The sequence below is a fragment of the Sebastes fasciatus genome, chromosome 11 (genome assembly GCF_043250625.1).
Source record: "Sebastes fasciatus isolate fSebFas1 chromosome 11, fSebFas1.pri, whole genome shotgun sequence".
Classification (NCBI taxonomy): domain Eukaryota; kingdom Metazoa; phylum Chordata; class Actinopteri; order Perciformes; family Sebastidae; genus Sebastes; species Sebastes fasciatus.
In genome coordinates, this window is record NC_133805.1 from 11853453 (window position 1) to 11871839 (window position 18387).

The window sequence follows — 18387 nt, forward strand, 5'->3', positions numbered from 1 at the left end:
GTTAAATACTTGATAAATCTCCTTTTAATGTACATTATGAACAGATAAAAAAATGTATGATTCATTTACGATTCGATATTTTAATTGAAAGACAGCCCTAGGCATAATTGCTTCAGCACAAGGTGTTATTGTACAATTCTGAGATATCACCTCAAGCAAAAACAAAGAAACAAAAACTAAACAAAAAACATGAATGAGCATAGCCAGCTGTCTTTTTCAAATTTCTAAGTAAACAGTTGACAGGATGTTGAACCCAGGGGGGTTTTCTGTATCACTGATGGAGCTGTTAGCAGTAAGTGGTTACACCATTACAGGAAGTAGAGCTAGAAGGTATGGTAAATTAAATGCGAGCAGGGTTTATAAGAGACGAGGTGGCTCACCGAGTGATGGGTTAAAAAAAAAAAAATTTCAGAGAGCTATTTGTGGCCTGCCGCTTCGCACACCAGCTACAGACAGACAACAGCATGGAGACGCTTCTCTTTCTATTTCCTCAATTCAACTACATGGCCCCGAAGGAGGAAGCGTATTTCAAAATGTTTGGTCCAGAAGACTTGCAGGCACCAAAGATGAAGGACGATACTAGCAGGTTGGTGTGTGAAACTCAGTTGTTTTCAAATGTTTACTTGATTTGAGTCATTTAATATGATCTTTAGTAAATGTTAGAAATGAGTGAGTACAACTTTTATCATGAGTTTAAGCAACGGTTTCTTTCTGTATCAAAGTGACTCAAAAGCAGCATTTAACTGTATAATAGCTATGTGATGTTTCTATATAATACTGTTGAAAGCAATTACAGCTGAGACAATGTAAGTCTGTCCTCCATGATGAGCTTTTCTTTTTGTTAAAAACACGTGTGCAAGCAAGACTTGTCTCGCAATTTGTATTGGACCACAAAGATGTTGTGTAATTTATAGCACGTCTTGTAACCACTTTAGAAATGTGTCTGTGAGGAGTAATTCTCTGATAAGTTGCTGATTTGGTGAACTGTGTTACAGTTTGTAGAACCTGATGTATTTTCTCTTTTTGTTGGCAGACAGGAAGACAAGGAGAGGAAGAGCCGACTAAGCCTTTTTCTCACCAAGTCAGGCTCCCATGAAAACGTCAGTCCCCATAAAAAGACAAATACGACATCCAGCAAGTGAGGCAAAACCCATTAATTTCACACACGCGAAAAGTTGTGTTTGACAAATATTATTCATTTTTAACCTCGCTTTCCAGCACCCTCCATGACTCAGTGCACGCATCATAGAAACTAGACGTGTCACGAGAATCCAGAACATTTCTCGCTGCATCGTTAGGGAAGAGTTGACCTTATCTCTTATATTTCTTTCTTTCTTTTTTGCAGCATCTCACCAGAGGCAGCTTTGCAATGGAGCGACTCCTTTGAAGAACTGCTGAAGCACTCAGGTCAGATTAATGCCCGAAACTTCTCAAGAACGTCAAGTCGAGCCGCCGTCCGAAACTGTTTCTCTTGCTGTCAAACTATTTGCTCCATTTGAATCGTAAACTGTTGAGAAGTGCTAGAGGCGATACATAGTTAATGGAGAGAGCAGTGAGAGTTTCACTACATCTTTTAATGTTTGTTTGTACAGATAGTGGTGCAGAAACTTTGCAACTTCCTCATAAGCACAGAAGTTGCATTTTAGTGCAGCATTGAAACACTGTAAACCACACTATGTGCTCATTTGGGAATGGTTTGAATAATCAGGGCTACATTATGAAAACTTTCTAAATAATGTAAGCTATTAAAGGTTTCTATATTATGTAATTATGAGTCATTTTAGCAACTTTGGGAAGAGGAAGTTATGTAGAGTCTATGCCTCCAATCAGATGTGAGCTTTGTTTACTCAACAGGCTCAGGAAGTACAGATTCTGTTTCTGTCTTTGTATGTGTGTCACTCTAGTAACCAACAGTGTCTCTGTTTCTCTACATCAGATGGGGTGGAAAGCTTCTCTCAGTTCCTCAGGACAGAGTTCAGTGAGGAAAACATTGAGTTCTGGTTGGCCTGTGAAGAATACAAGACCATTGATTCAGAGACGAAGCTGCTGTCCAAAGCCAAATACATTTATACGATTTACATTGAATCGGAGGCCCCTAAAGAGGTACGGCGTGGCATGTTTATTCATCATATACCGCACAGATTAATGCTGCATAATAGGCTGTACAGTGGAGCTCAAACAACGGTTGGAGGTTTGAAATATTGATGTCATTGAATAAAAATAACAGTGGGCGAAATCTTAAGCATTGCATAGTGATGAGCCTGCAGCGTGATTAGCCTGCAGCGTGTTGACCTTTGCGAACAATCCTTAGGAGCTGCAGCTCGCTGAGGTCACGCGTCTGATGCGTGCACCGCTGCAAAGCAGGTCGCGGGGTTATTTCTGTGCAAAACCCTCGCAGATTCAAAGGTTTCCATTCCCCAACGCGGGGATGATGTGACCACCATCTGATATGCTTTCGTGGCCTGCAGCAGATCTGACCGTTAACAGTTTTTGGTGTCTGGTTTTGAGGTTTTGACATTCATTCCTCTGCAGAGCGGGAGAGAGCATCAACCCACACACTTTCAGTCTAAGATGAATGTCTGTGTAAAAAATGGAGCATGCTGCACCGACATGAAAGCGCGCACCAGCTCGAGTGATTCGCAGAGAGATCCAAATGTAAATGAATGTTCAATATTGATGGTGGGAGAGTTGCAGTTTGATACACATGAATATTTTGAGAGCTGTGTTAGCGGTGATTATTTCTATTGCTGTGTGAGACGCTAGTCAGCCAGGGCTGTAAGTTTTTTAAAGAAAAACTCCCAGTTGGAAGACGACTCACAGCCTATAACTCTCAGAACTACCATCGTCCTGATCAGCATTTTTTAAACAAACAACTCATTCACAAAAGCAGGCACCAGATAATTAACATCCATATCTGTGATGATATCCAGGGAGCTCATGTGAGTCCCTGATTGCTTGTATGTGCTTTAAACTCAAATTAGCTTTAGGTCACTTGGTGCCAACAAAACAGAGAATCTCTCTTTATCAAGTCTCAGTCTTATCTATCACCAAAAAGAGCAGATTTTTAGATTCGGTTCACGTGATTCCACCTTTGGAAAAGAAAAAACCAATCAAATCCAAGAATGTCAAGTTGATGCACATGTCCTGGTGGAAATAGATCCTGGGGAGAACTTGTTTCTCAATAGAAAAAGCATTGAAAAGCATCTTGACAGTCTGAAATGAACGAAATATGAAACTTCATGTTTGATGTCAGGTGTGTAATCTTTCAAAGGAACGGTGTGTAACACTTCGGGGGAACGTGAGCCTCAGAGTGCAAAACCGTGGTACCGCCAGCCGCCGTCTGACTTCCTCATTATAGTAAGGATGGCCTCTGAGTGATGCAAATATCGTCACCGCGGTTTCGCACTCGGCGGCTCACGTTACCGCAGTCTTGGAAAGGGAGGGTATGAGCAGAGGGGTACTCAGTTGGTTGCAGTTTGCAACCACACCGCTAGATGTCGCCCTTCAAAACATGCAGATGTTGATTTTCTCCACTGTTTCTCGTGGTTCTACTTTACACTGCCCTCAATGTGTACTTTGGGGTTTCCCCTTTCTATTTGTCACCATCGGATGTACTCTCAACACATCAACTAGGCCAAACCATGTTCTGTTACTCTGTTGCTCTAAACTTTATTCAAATCCTGACACAAAACCCCAAATAATGCAGATGTAGACAAAAGTGTGCATCATTACATATGGCATTCCTTTAGTATAGATGTCATGTATATATCATGTCATTGTTCTGCAGGATTTTTCATCATGTTCTACTTTCCTTCCACTCAGGTCAACATTGACTACAACACCAAGACAGCCATTCAGAAGGTCATAGCGCAGCCCACAAAGAGCTGTTTTGAAGCAGCCCAGATGAAAGTCTACAGCCTGATGAAAAAGGACTCCTACCCCAGGTTCCTCCACTCTGACATTTATCTGCGTCTCACCAGGAGGAAAGGCCCGGGGTCCACCATGTTTCGCAGAAGGTCACGCTCCTGCGTGTTCAACGACCGGGGCGAGGCCACGTCCGAACCGTCGGCCTGGTAGTGGTGACACTGCAGTAGTCGCTCACTCTGTGAAGCGGATTATTATATAGGAGGTAATCCGTGATTAGCAGCACAATTGTTGAACCGTAATGTGCGGTGCGGAGGCTTATCATCCACAGGTTTTGCTTCTGCAGTGTTATTTTTTTCAGTGGATTATCTCACTTACGTAAAACCATGGCAGCTTGCCAACGATTATTAATTTAAAGGAATAGTTCTACATTTTGGGAAATACGCTTATTTGCTTCCTTGCCGAGAGTTAGATGAGACGATTGACAGCCTTCTCCTGCCGTACAGACGCATCAAACCTCTCATCTTCTTCTCATCTCAGCAAGAATGTGCGTATTTCCCAAAAGGCCGAGCTATAAAGTACTATACTACACAGCTGGATACCAGCTGACACCATTAGCCTGTCGGCCACAAGAATAAGTTTAGAAATGTTATGAGGCCACAACGTCAGAGCCATGTGGTTATCTGAACATAATGGACACCCTCTGGCCAATCAGAACTGAGTATTCTCTGGGGCCACGCAGTATAAAACCAGAGTATTCACTCTGCACTTGCAGAACAATCTATTCATCCTCTTTCCCGGAGGCACTGCGCTGCTTGTGAATTGAACCTTTATTGATGATTTTTATTTCCTCAAATCTTGCAAAACTTGAATGACAGCGGGATGGTTTAGAGACAGAAGCTCAGCTGAAGTGCCTCCGTATGCTACTGACAGCATCCAGCCAGCCGTATACTTCAGACACATTACACTCCAACTGCTTTGTCTACCAATCCAGCAGTAGCACCTTATGCAACCTTAACGCAGTTGATAAAAGCTAATTTGACCGTAACTCATTAAAACGGGTTCATGATTTTATCCCTCGCGCTGTCCGACCCCCTTCGAGGCTAACTCGCAGTGAAAGCCTGCAGCCACGTTGGCTGCAACTCACTGTAACTTTTTAATGAGGGATGTATAGCTCTCATCTATGAATCCAAACATGTCCCGTTTTCACACACATGGAAGATGCATATATCTCATTTGAATACTAACATTATATTAATTATGATTGCTTTTTTTGCTACCATCTAATATAATTTATGCTCGTATGTGTTGCCTCGCTGTTGTAAAGTGTACATACTAAACTGAAATAAACACTTTGTTATAAAGCCGTTTTAATGAGGCCCTCTAAGTGTCGTTAATTAGTTTGAATGATAAATGTGACAAATGGAGACATAATGTGTGCATATTACACTAGCGGGAAAATTGTGATCGTGTGTAGCTCCTCATTCCAAATCACTGAAAAATTAATGGACTTTATCAACTCCCACCACTCCAGCACCGAATTATTCATGTTACTGTATATGTATGCACAAGCTATCCTTCTCACAAGACAAATACATATTAATTATAAACCGTCAGTGAGTTTGGCCCCCAAACTTTTGAGTATGCACATACGTGTGCACAGCATGAAGCTGTGTACGCACATGTACGCACAGAGCTGCTTTATCTCATTAACACAGATGTCAGTGTTTTTAAGTATCCTTCAGAGGGATAAAGTCCATCATCATTTTACAGAAAACAGCGTTGGATGCACAGTTCACGTTAATTATGCATCCGTGTAGACGGCATGCGTATACGCTGCAGTTCCTGCTGTCCTCTCGCACACGAACAGTCGGAGAAGAGAAGGGGGAAACGTAATGATGTGTTGACAAAGGTAGGAGCTCAGCTGGCCTGCCAAATTCATCACAGCTTAAAGATTAGTTGCCCGCTAAGAATTCTGCTGGCATATTTCTTGTTTCGTTCCCATTGGTATTTAAATTTGTGGCTCAGTCTGCGCTAAAAGCCTCTGAAATCATCCACAAGTTAAAGATGTATTGTAGAGCCGCTGAAGGGAAACAAAAGAGCATAAAGCAGTTTGCCTGGAGATATGAGGCTTGTAAAACAAGTCGAACACCAGTCTAAGAGGAGTTTAAAACAGAGGTTTACCGTAAGGTGTCTAATGGTGGAGTTTTACACAGATCTTCTCAAACAAATATGTTTCTTTTTTAAGAGATTCCTCAATCTATGCCAGATTCTGTCAGTACTTTTGCACCCTCTGGCAGATCCAAACTTTTACACCACATGTTCCCATTTCAACAACCAGTTTGTCTCATCTCCAAATCTTTTATGGAACTCTACGTGAGACAAATTTAGTAACAGATTTGCTGACTCCCAGGCTCAGATATTGAGCTGTGAAATTACCCCCCTCGCAAATCCGTTTGCACTTGATGCTGTTGGGCCTGCAACGATATTGACAGACCTAAATAAAATTTCAGTGCAACTGCAAGCAGAAGGCCGCGTTCATTTGATGAAAGTCTCAAGGTGAGACATGGTGCCTTCCACGTGATTATATGGGGGGGTGGAGGGGGGGGGGATGCAGTTAGTTGAATGCACAACTTCCCTCGATTCTAAAAGCATGTTCGTCAGCGAATCGCTGCCAGGTTTCTCCTAAGAATCTCTGCAGGCTAAATATCCTTCAAACCAATTATGTGAGGAAGACTATTGGACTGATAAAAACATGCTGAAAACTACGACGGAGTATTAGGGCCACATTGAGGAATTTTTTTTTTTTCTAGGTTTTGAGAATAATGTCATAATATTATGAGAATAAAGTCCAAATTTTATAAAGTAGTAATTTTACGTGTTATTTTAGAGGGGAAATAGAGCAGCGTGTGTGAAAATGAGGAACGTGGAGCATCTTGTGAAGTATACTTTAGTATAGGTTTCACAAATAACCTTGAAAGGATTGTGCAAGAAACTGCATCTATTCCGAAGAAAGAACCACACGGACCGGGGGGGAAATTGCGTCTTTTGTGGAGGAGGAAATTACTTTATTCTCGTAATATTACAAGTTTTTTTTCTTGTAATAGTATGACTTTATTCTCAAAATCTCCGATTGGTTTCCCCTCAGTGTGGCCCTAATACTCTGTCGTTGAAAACAAATATATATGTTTTCCTCATTGAGTTTTTCACTGAGGTTGAGCAGATGCTCGGCCTACAGTTGTTCTATCGTTTATCCGGCTTCATATATTATTTAAGGGCCATCAGATATTGGACAAAATTTACTGCTGAAAGGAGTCGAGAGAAAGAGATGAGACACTTTCTAATTAAATCAAAGGCATGCTTACTGATTTACTTTCAGGGGTTCGAAATCTAATTTAAGTAGATTTTTTCAGTTACATCTGCACTCTGTACCAACCCCCACCCACCCTGCAGAGGAAGGGTTGTAAATGATCAAATGAATGAAGCAAGCAGGACTAGCAGTGAAGAGAAACACAAAGATTCAATGCTGTCAATTGCAGAAGAAAGATGGAAACATGATGCCATTGTAAAATAGAGATAGGAGGCCTGGAGAGGACTAGAGTGCCTCCCGGTGTATGGTGAAAAAATTGCAGTTTTGTATGAAATGCTTTGCTGTTTCACTGGTGAACCTCTGCACATTTCATTGTAGATGTGAGTATGAAAGAAAAATCAATGCTCTTTTACAAAATGAGCCTTTTCAGGGTTGTTCGGAGTCCCTTTTGTCCTTAGATGGTAACGCTGACCGCTCAGAATTATACTTTGGGATTTAAGAACATGAAAGGTTAAATCCCAACAAGACAGAACATGTCAGCAGTGAGCGCACAAAAACGACACTCCCCACTTCGGTCCTCATATCTCTCCTGGCGGTGCCTTTTTTGAAAAACAAATTCCTCGACCCGGAGCGTCCACACTCATGCAAATAGGGGCAGCCTGGGTGTTTTCCATCACCTGTTGTGATTTACATTCTCGGGTTTGTTTGGTCCCATCACATCTCCACCAACAGTGGCCAGAAAGGTCAGGACAGGTTACGTATACTTGTGATGGTATTATGCACTACGATTCACGGTTCACATGCACCCAACAGACCCAAGGGAGCGGAGGACAGTCCTCCACGTATAGCTCATGACTGAGTGATGATATTCTCTGCTGCTGTGAAGTGGCAAATCAGAAATATCTCTCCTGTGTTGATCTATTTCAAATCACAGGAATATGTAATCATACAGAACGTCTATCCTCGTATAAACATTAGGCAAAATGTGCTGAGGGAAAAGTAAAGTCTGCTTTATCTTAGTAAAGACTAAATCATCCAAATCAAACACCCATTGGTGGAAGTTTAAGAAATACACAATCGACCCTGTGAACTGCTGACTCAGTTGAAGCAATCACACTACACTGAGAATATGTGGAGTGAAAGCTTCATTGAATTCTTTACTTGATGTTTTTAGTTGTTATGTTAGTGGCATGACTCTATCAGCTGATTAGACTGTTGTTAGGCTTTTAATTTACATTTCTAACTCTGATATATTACAAATTCAGAATTCTTTACAGTTTGATTTTAATTTGGTCCAAAACTGGTTTCATAACAACACACTTGCATTGAATAAAAAGAAGTCCTTATGGCATGGTGTTTGGTACGCGACATAATCGTTCACATTACTTGGATTTGCATATTCATTTTGTTGATGGGTCACCCCTCGAGAAAGTTGATTCATTAAAATACCTTGGACTTTGGATTGACCATGAACTCTCCTTTAAGCCCCATATTGATTTTATTATAAAACAAACATATGGTACGTGTTGTTTTAGAGGGGAAATAGAGCAGCGTGTGTGAAAATGAGGAACGTGGCGCATCTTGTGAAGTATACTTTAGTATAGGTTTCACAAATAACCTTGAAAGGATTGTGCAAGAAACTGCATCTATTCCGAAGAAAGAACCACACGGACCGGGGGGGAAATTGCGTCTTTTGTGGAGGAGGAAATTACTCTATTCTCGTAATATTACAAGTTTTTTTCCAAATACCTTGGACTTTGGATTGACCATGAACTCTCCTTTAAGCCCCATATTGATTTTATTATAAAACGAACATATGGTTGTCTGAGTTCACTTTATCGCTTAATTAATTGTTTTACTTTTGAAGTCAGAAAAATAATAATTTCACAGTTGATACTACCTATTATTGATTATGCTGATATTGTCTATCAAAACACCTCTGACACTTATCTTAGGCCCCTTAATGTTGTATATAATTCTCTTTGTAGATTTGTCTTGAGGTGTCCTTATAGAACTCACCGTTGTTCCATGTATGAATCATTTAATTGGTTGCAGCTGAAATCTAGAAGGCAATTTCACTGGGTTCCGTTTATTTTCAAATGTGTTTATTTTAATTGTCCTTCCTATTTGAAACAGTTTATGGTTCCATGTAGATCTTCATATTCACTCAGACATATGCAACAGCCCTTTTTCTTTGTCCCAAGAATTTTCAAAGAAGTTGGACGCAGGTCATTCCAATACAAAGCTCCATCAGACTGGAATAATCTTTCTCTTTTTCTGAGATCTATTACCTCTTTCTGTTGCTTCAGGACATCTTTATTTATTTTCTCGTCTTAAAACAACCTGTTCATGTTTTTAATTTGTGTGTACTTATGATCCTCAGTTTATTTGTGATACATATAAACTGAAGACAAACTGTTGCAATTGTTCTTTATGCGGATGTAATTGATTTAAATATGGTCATTGTATCAACTTTTTCTTGTATAATAGCAGAGGGCTGGGGGTCTGGGTGGGAGATGGTGAGCAAGCTGTCTGTATCTATGTATTTGCAGTGTATGTTTTCTATGTAATGCTGTTTTGTCTGTATGCGTTTTTTGTATTTGTGTCTGGGACCCCCTCGAAAATGAGATGCTACATCTCAAGGGGCTATCCTATCCTTTCAATAAATTCAACAAAATAAGTATTATTGGTCGCTATAAGCACCATAAATGTGGGTCAATAGAGGCCTATTACACCCAATAGTAGGTTTTTATCATCTATTCACATGGAAGATCACTGAAAGAATGTATAAAAGACAACAGCGACCGTAGTAGTTATGACAGGAGAAGGAGCGGAAGTGAGGCGCTGTATAATACAAAACCAGGATCGCATCCCGTGTGAAACCACAGACTGTATATATAGATGGACGACGCGTCTTCACTTCCTCCCACTGTACCGAAGTGAAGCCAAAATATCCCGGATACGGGAGCTGCTATCTTGAGATTTGGAGCCAGAGTCTGCACAGTAGTGATCAGGGAGGGGGGGTGGGGGGTGGGACGGGGGCTGGAGACTCTGAGCCAGAAATCTCCAATTCAGCAGCACTTACATCCACCAAACTTTCCATTTCCATTCCTATTTATATTCTGAAGGTCTCTACAGAGGGGTTCATTCATATATCATTCATACCCTGATTTATAGAACATTTTGTTCCTAACAACATGGCGCAAATGGATTCTTTATGGCAGTATTTTCTGATATTTTTAGTGATAAAAAGAGAAACCAAACAACAAAATGAAACAAGAATTTTGAGCCTGGCTTTGTCCAATCCTTCAGATTTTCCGGAAATGTATGCAAATGAACACATATTTAATAAGATAATGCTTCATTTGCATATTTAAACATAACATTTCAGAAAACTGGTAATACAAAACATTATTTTCTTTATGTAAGTAATCAACTGGGGAAGTTTCATGGTGATACCTGTTAAGTTTTTTTTTTACCCTATTCACCTGTAGTGTCTCCCCTCTCCCTCAGATTTGCACCCGAGGTTGACTAATCTACGAACATGCAAAACTTTTGTCCAAATTAAAAACTCTCTGCCAGCGATCAACTGAAGTATAGACACATTGATAAATCAGTGCTTGTTCATGCTTTTGCCACCTCGATGAATAAGGAACACTGCAGATATGCAAACGGCGGGATGACGAGAGTTTTCCTTAATAGTGAATTTGTTTATGGCTATTTGTTTATGGTCAGGATCTTTCCCCCCGGAGCTTCCTGACCATTGCTCATTGCTTTAGTTAAATCTTTATTCTGAATTTGACATTACTCCACCACAGCAGGCAATTATGTTACAATATTCCCGACTATACTCATAAATATATAGTTCCTGCTGATGAATAAAAAGTATTCTGTAATCTAGAATGAACTGGTTTAAATAATCTCAATTCAGTTCATTTATATATAGATTTAATCTCATATTGTCACTATGGCGACCGCTGTTTTGGACAACAGGTGCGGTCAGCTTAAATCACAGCCGAGCTCGAGGTGCGATGGACACGGAAGGATGCCCCGTCTCTCCAAGCAACAACACTTTGCATACCGATTTCCATATATTCCATCCATGTTGGGTCAGGTCAGGGGGGTTCATTCAGATTTGTCCAGTCACTTGACTCCTTCATTTCCAAACAATCACAACCCCATCTTCAGTGTGGCAGGATCTTATCTCTGTCTCCCTACGTAGAGGACGAGGAGATGGCGATAAAGTGAGTTACTGCACATTTGATTATTGGGCCTTTGCCATTTTCAGCAGTCGTCAAGTTTACAGCAGCCATGTGGAAAATACCGAGGAGGTTTTCACTCTCTGTAAGTCTCACTTTGCATTGTACCTTTATTTCTGAAGGGGGCTTGTAGTGATGTGAGTTTGCTGTCAGGTGTAAAAGTCGTCTTAAAAACACAACACATACTGTAAATGCTCAATAACTTGACCTGCCAGCGTGGTTTGCAGGTGCTATGTGCTGTGGAGTCCACAGATAACTGGGCTAGTGATAGATCTCGATGCTCTTTTCAAGGGTAGATTGTGTTGCTTTCCCAAGGATCCACTGGGGGATGTTGAGACTTGGAGCGAGTCTGTGGACAAAGTCCTCAGTTGTAAAGGTGAGAGTCTCTTCTGATATGTGCATATATCTGATTGTATATATTTGCTACCTGCTTAAATGTCATCTGTGATTTCCAGCCGGACAGATAGCTTTCCGGGAGTTCCTGAAGTCTGAGTACAGCGAGGAGAACATACTGTTTTGGCTCGCCTGTGAGGACTATAAAAAAATCAAGACGGTGCCGGAGATGATCTCTTCTGCCAACAGGATCTACTCAGAGTTTGTCCAAACAGAAGCGCCCAGACAGGTAAACCACTGGCCCACATTTTATTAGGAATTCAAATTGCAAAAATGCACCAAGAGGGTCATTGATTATATTCTAAATTTAGCAGACCTATAGTGATATAGAGACTGCTAAAAAGCTGTGTATTTGTGTGTTTTACGGTTGCAAAACTTTACCTTAAAGGGATAGTTCGGGTGTTTTGAAGTGGGGTTGTTTGAGGTACTTATCCATAGTCAGTGTATTACCTACAGTAGATGACGGTCAGCACGCTCCCAGCTTGGAGAAACAGACAGGAGTCACAGAACAGAAGCAAAGCAATGTACTGCTGTGGATGAGGACGTCAGCAAACTGTATTTTTGCCACTTAAAAAAAAAAAATCGGTTTAAGTGTACGCTATATTTAGAATATTTTCACCAGCTTACAGCTATACAGTCTATGTTTCCGACAAGGAACTGAAGCCGTCATCTATGCTCTCGCCAAAGCAACCAGACTCCATGGGCACAAACAGTAATTTTACTTTTTTTTATACACGGGAGTTGCTGGTCTACCGCTGCCTGGATCGGTTAGTTTTTTGTGTGACCTTGGTTAGTTCGGATTCACCAAAATAAAGTAAAGGTAAAATTACAGTTTTTTTCAATGGAGTCTGGTGGCTTTGGCGAGAGCATAGAAGACTTCAGTTCCCCGTTGAAAACGGCTGTCTGGTGACAAGGTAAAGCAGTGAAAATATTCTAAATATAGCGTACACTTAAACTGATATTGATTTTTATAGGTGGGCCTCTCTTTTAGGTGTCTAAAATATGTTTTGCTGACGTCCCCGTCCACAGCAGTACATTGGTTTGGTTCCGTGCGGTAACTCTTGTCTGTTTCTCCAAACTGGGGGCGTCCCGGCCGTCATCTACTGTAGGTAATACACTGACTATGGATAAGTAACTCATACAACCCCACTTCAAAACATCCGAACTGTCCCTTTAAGTGCACACAAGTTGTTTCCCCCCTGAACATGATAGTGAATGATGATGAAAATAGTTGCTGTAAGACGCCCTCTGGGCAATTATGTTGTTTGATTCCAGATCAACATAGATTGCGGTACCAGAGAAAACATAACAAGGAACATCTCCAAGCCTTCCCTGACTTCGTTTGATTCGGCACAGAAGCTCGTCTACAGTCTGATGGCCAGGGATTGCTACCCGCGCTTCCTAAAATCTGACATCTATCAGGGATTCCTGAGGAGAACTGATTCAAGGTGACTGTTTTAAAACTGACAGCCTCTCAGGCGAAGGCTCGCCAAATCCTCTCTCCAACCTGGATCTGCTGTAGCGCTCCTCTTTGATTTCAGCGTAGATAAACGGGTTTATGGCCATACAATCCAGATCCCAAGTCTAGCAGAAATAGCTTTTTCTCAACCTGTGTGATTCAGTAGACAGTTAACAGCTCAAGAGAATTTGTGGCTTGTATTATACTTTATCTCTTTAATCATGTTAAGGTAAAAAAAAAAAAAAAAAAATCTTTAAAGAGATTGTGCACATAATTCTTTTATGATTATCTCTCCTTCGCCCCATGAGGTTCATAATAAAAAATAATTCCTTTTTTGTAAAGTATTATCGACACTTAATTGATTATGCAAATAGAAATCCTAATATGCTCTGAGAAATTCAACTTTCACATGCAAATAAATATGTGAGTGTATTGTTAATGTCTCGGTTTCGTGTTTTCTTATCATATCTTAAAAACGAAATGTATTCAGCTGACATTTGGGTGTGGTCCTTTTTGAATGTAATGCAAATCACCTTCGTTGTTGTCACAGGAGACCTGTCTGTACACGGTAATACAGTCATTGGTTAAAAAATACACCAGGTGGCAACAGAGCAGCATCATCCGGTAAACAAGAAGACACAAAAAAGAAGAAAAGAGGAAACATTTCCTCCCTCTCTTTGTGTGGTGTGTTTCTGCAACAACTCAGCTGCAGTTAAAAGTTTGTACATTGTGAGGAAGGACTGTATGAATCAATCATGTCTTAAGTTAAACCACAGAGGTGGCGTGGGCGGGAGGGCACTTTCGGTGACAATTCAGTTGGAGTTCATTCATCATGAAAAAGTATCTGAGAGGATTCAAATCACAACTTTGGATCTGATGAATTGGGAAAATCCTCTCAAACTAAGCTCATTGTACTTTATGTAAATCTCCCTTTAAAGGATGATTAGTGTACGGTGTGTCATGTAGAGTTTTAGACAGTCGTCGCCATTTTATCAGTTTGGTTTTTTTTGCCTTATGTCTAGCTAGGACATGGTGGACTTTATGATCGTCTATGTAAAAGACATGCAAATACAAAGGAGCACAACAGCGCCGGGTTCCCACATTTAGACGTTCATATCCACAAGAGAGTGAACTCAGGACTTACATTAAAAGAACATGAATTATATAATGCTACAGTTACATTTGTTCCCTTTTGTATGACCTTAACGTCTTTACTGTCTGAAGTTTTTTTTATGTTTGGAAAGTGGAAGTAGGCACAGTGTGGTTTCTCCATGTGACTGATGGTTGTGATGCTGGCATTAAACGTACGTGGGGAGGGGTGGATTTATTTTAAGAGGTGTTTTTGTATATAACACGCTGTAGGTTGTGCAGACAGCCACACCACAACTTCCTCTAGTTTAGACAGCTCTGGCTGCGCCTCTTTGTGGGAGAAGGGTTAAGTTCGTACTGTACAAAAAGATCCCGTTTGACAAACCACATGTTTAATCTGCACTCGTTATTATGAAGCAACGTTTAGCTCAGAAAAAAAAAACTGCAGTAGATATTGCTTGCAGGAAGAGAAGAAGACATAAATGTGACAGAAACTGAGCATAGTTCATAACTCTCAGAGTGACAGCAGTTGACGGAGGAAACTCACAGACGGGTGCTGCAACCGATAAAGAGAGCGTCTGAGATAACAGTTAATGTCACCACAGCAAGCCATCAACAGCTGCCTTCTAACGCGGAACACTTCCTGTCGAGCAAACGAACATCATCATCATAGACAATGTAACAAAACATTGTCCACATATTACCTGTGGTTCAAAAGCAAAGTTTACTTCAACACTTTACTTGGTACATTTTGAGGTTATACTGTATGTCACAACACTTATCAAGCTTGCAGGTTATTAACCCAACAAGCTATAGCTTATAGCTTTACTAAGATGTGTTTCAGAGGTCATAATCATGTATATATATTCTGTATGAATTCATTTCAACGTCAATAATGTCTTTAACGCATTAACGCAACATTACATTTTTAGGTTGTAGCGGGCTCAGTTTTAATACTATAGTGAAGATACTGGCATCATATGAAGTTAAAAAAACCTAAGGAATCTATTGGTATGCGTGTCATACTAGCTTGTTGCGAAGGAGGCTCAATAACGCTCCAAACTTACCCTACATTTTGGTAAGGAAAAACTGGCATGGCCATTTTCAAAGGGGTCCCTTGACCTCTGACCTCAAGATATGTGAATGAAAATGGGTTCTATGGGTACCCACGAGTCTCCCCTTTACAGACATGCCCACTTTATGATAATCACATGCAGTTTGGGGCAAGTCATAGTCAAGTCTGGGGCTTTTATTGTGAAAGGTAAGAACAGAAGGAGTGGATCTGGTGTGCGCTGCCTTTTTCAAGGTTGAAGGGGGTCACACTTCCATTTTATACAAGCGAAGGGAAGACAAAACATTCGCTTCCGGTTGCAAAACAAATTTTCATCTTTGGATACATGTGGAGTTGAACTTTAAGGCGAATATCGCCCTGGCAGGCGATGGTCACTCACCTGCATTCGGACTACGGAGCCTCCGTGTTGTTGTTTCATAACTATAGGTGCAACTTAACCTGTTCCGCACAACGTACAAAATATTTGATCTTAATATTTGCGTTCTATGTGAAAGTACTCATGACAAAATATTGAAATATTTTATAATAATATTGAAAAAAAATATGTGTGTAAAGGCCTTTAAACTACTAATAGATGGTGCCAGTGTTTGTGATGTGTTTGTATCAAGATGTGGACGGATTAGAACTGAAGTTCTCAAATTTCTCGTGAAAGCCATATCTCAGGATCAAGCGTATTTCTTCAAATTTAGATTTTGGTTGCCAGAGGTCAAAGGTCAAGCTCACTGTAACCTCACAAAACATGTGTTTGGCCATAAGAATTCATAAACTAATTATGGCAATTTCACACAAATGTCTAACAGGATAAAATGATGAAGTGAGGACATTTTGGACAGACTATAAACTGCAACTTGACTGGTTGGCGGAGGCATACAACCATGAGGCGGTGATTCTAGTTTTAAACATAAAGTTGTCATAAAAAAACGCATCAATTTCCTCCTAAAAAGTTCTGTCAGGTGTCGTATTGCTGACATCATTGGCACTGACCTATAGAAGAAAGGGTAGGAACTGGAAAATGGGCCGGTCATGTTCTCTTTTAAAAGCTCTCTCAAAATCCAGAGGAATGCCCAGATGAGAGGTGAAAGCTTTGTTTTCTCACAACTTCCTTTCAACATAACAGGAAGTGAATAAAACTGTCTTCAGTGACACACACAGCTCACAACACTTAGGAAGAATGAAAGGTGTTTTCCTCAATGATGTTGACAAACTGGTTCGATCGAGATCTAGCCGGCTGTAAGCCACAGAGATCATATTTTACCAATATGACATATCACACTCTCTGTGTCTAAAATGGAAACGCTAGGGGGGCTTGGTGCATCCCACATAACCACAGTGTCCCTGGTTTGGTTCCGGCGGGCAATTTGTGTTTCGTATCATCCCCCTCTGTGTTTCCCCCCATTATTTCCTGTCTGCCTCCACTGTCAAAGATCAACTAATGGCAAGAAGCTATAAAATGGAACCAAAGACAGTCTTAAAGTTATGTAACAAGTCATTAGCAGAGAGAGGATGTTCAAATCGACCCAGAGCAAAACTGAACTTTTCTGCAGATTGGCACTAAATGTTTGAGGCTATGTTTCTGTCAGAGACAAAACAAGATATGAGAGAGGCTGAAATACAAGCTTCTAAGAACCGCATGATGAAGGGATAACTGATGTTTAGAAACTCAGACGCTGAGGTTATACTGGAGCAACAAACATGGATATTAAAAATAATCTATACCAACAATACAGCCATTTCTAGACGGGTTTGGTGAGCTGAGAGATTTATGAAACCAAAGACATTGAGTTTAATTTGATTGCGCCATTAAGCTGGGCATACACTGTACGATGTCAGCCCGTTTCTGGCCTGAATTTTGAGCTGCACGACTCATTTTAGAGTCGGACCGGATTAAACTCCTTCTGACCTCCTGTAGTAAAACGTAGCTAGTTTACCTCTAAAATGGACAAGTCATACTGTCCACATCTACCTAGCCACTTGAGAGTCCATATACGCTGGCGCTTCTTTCTTTTTTTGACATTTCAGCAGATCAAGGCAGCACGTTTCTGCCTTGTTAGCATTGTGACCCGTACAGACCTCTGCTAACAAACAAACTTTACCTGCCTCGGAGCTTTCAAACTAATATTTAACTGTCAACAGCAGGGACGGTCCGCAGGGGCAGACGGGCCGTGAATTTTTTTCTATTTCACACGTACAGTGTGAGCACTCAGGTCGTGAATGACGATCGGACCGTACAGTCAAATCGAGGCAATTTTATTTGTACAGCCTAAAATCACAAATTTGCGTCAGGGGGCTTTACAATCTGTAAAGGATACGACACCCTCTGTCCTTTACAGTGCGACCCTCTCATCGGATAAGGAAAAACTCCCTTCCCTTTTAACAGGGAAAAAATAAAAAATGGAAGAAACCATAGGAAGAGCAACAGAGGAGGGATCCCACTTCCAGGATGGACAGACGTGCAATAGATGTCTTGTGTACAGAATAACAACATAATGAAAATACAACTTATGACAACAATTAATACATATAATGCATACAGTGTGAGCACATAAATCATGAGCTTTGGCATTTCATCGCAAACGATCCACTCGTAGAGTAGCAATTATACAACAACATTTCTAAAATCGTACAGCTTAACTGAGACTAACTTTTGCTGAACGGGATAAAGGTAAATGCTAAAACATCGGGTATCAGTAGCAAAAGAGGAAAAGGGTAGTTAACCGACTGATGGTCACACCAGGCCGAGTAAAGCAGTAGCAGCAAAACCCCTCAGTGTATTGAATTGAGTGAGGATGCATTTTATTGTTTATGAGTTGAACTTTTCATTAAGGGAAGATTGTTTCCAAAACGTGATAAAGGGGCCTCGTGGCCAGGCTGGAACAGAGAATAAAGCATTTGCCTATCTGCTGCTGAATTTTTCCACTGCCCAATTTGCATCCCCAGACTT

At 40.7% G+C, this 18387-nt stretch overlaps 2 protein-coding genes across 4 annotated transcripts; both read left to right on the forward strand.

Moving 5' to 3' along the window:
- The first annotated feature begins 330 nt into the window (after window positions 1–330).
- rgs18 (regulator of G protein signaling 18) lies at window positions 331–5242 on the forward strand. 3 transcript variants are annotated; one of them, XM_074650634.1, is made up of 5 exons: window positions 331–590; window positions 1038–1138; window positions 1346–1407; window positions 1937–2103; window positions 3823–5242. In XM_074650634.1, exons 1-5 carry the CDS (start codon window positions 465–467, stop codon window positions 4075–4077), a joined length of 711 nt encoding a protein of 236 aa, XP_074506735.1. In that variant the 5' UTR covers window positions 331–464; the 3' UTR covers window positions 4078–5242. The 3 variants fall into 3 exon arrangements, with proteins under 3 accessions (XP_074506735.1, XP_074506736.1, XP_074506732.1); XM_074650631.1 differs by having other exon boundaries at window positions 335–586; window positions 1034–1138; XM_074650635.1 differs by lacking the exon at window positions 1038–1138 and having other exon boundaries at window positions 334–586.
- A 6165-nt stretch (window positions 5243–11407) lies between these two features.
- Window positions 11408–13813, forward strand: rgs1 (regulator of G protein signaling 1). The gene is made up of 4 exons (XM_074650896.1): window positions 11408–11418; window positions 11649–11809; window positions 11889–12055; window positions 13102–13813. Exons 1-4 carry the CDS (start codon window positions 11408–11410, stop codon window positions 13276–13278), a joined length of 516 nt encoding a protein of 171 aa, XP_074506997.1. The 3' UTR covers window positions 13279–13813.
- The last annotated feature ends 4574 nt before the right edge of the window (window positions 13814–18387 follow it).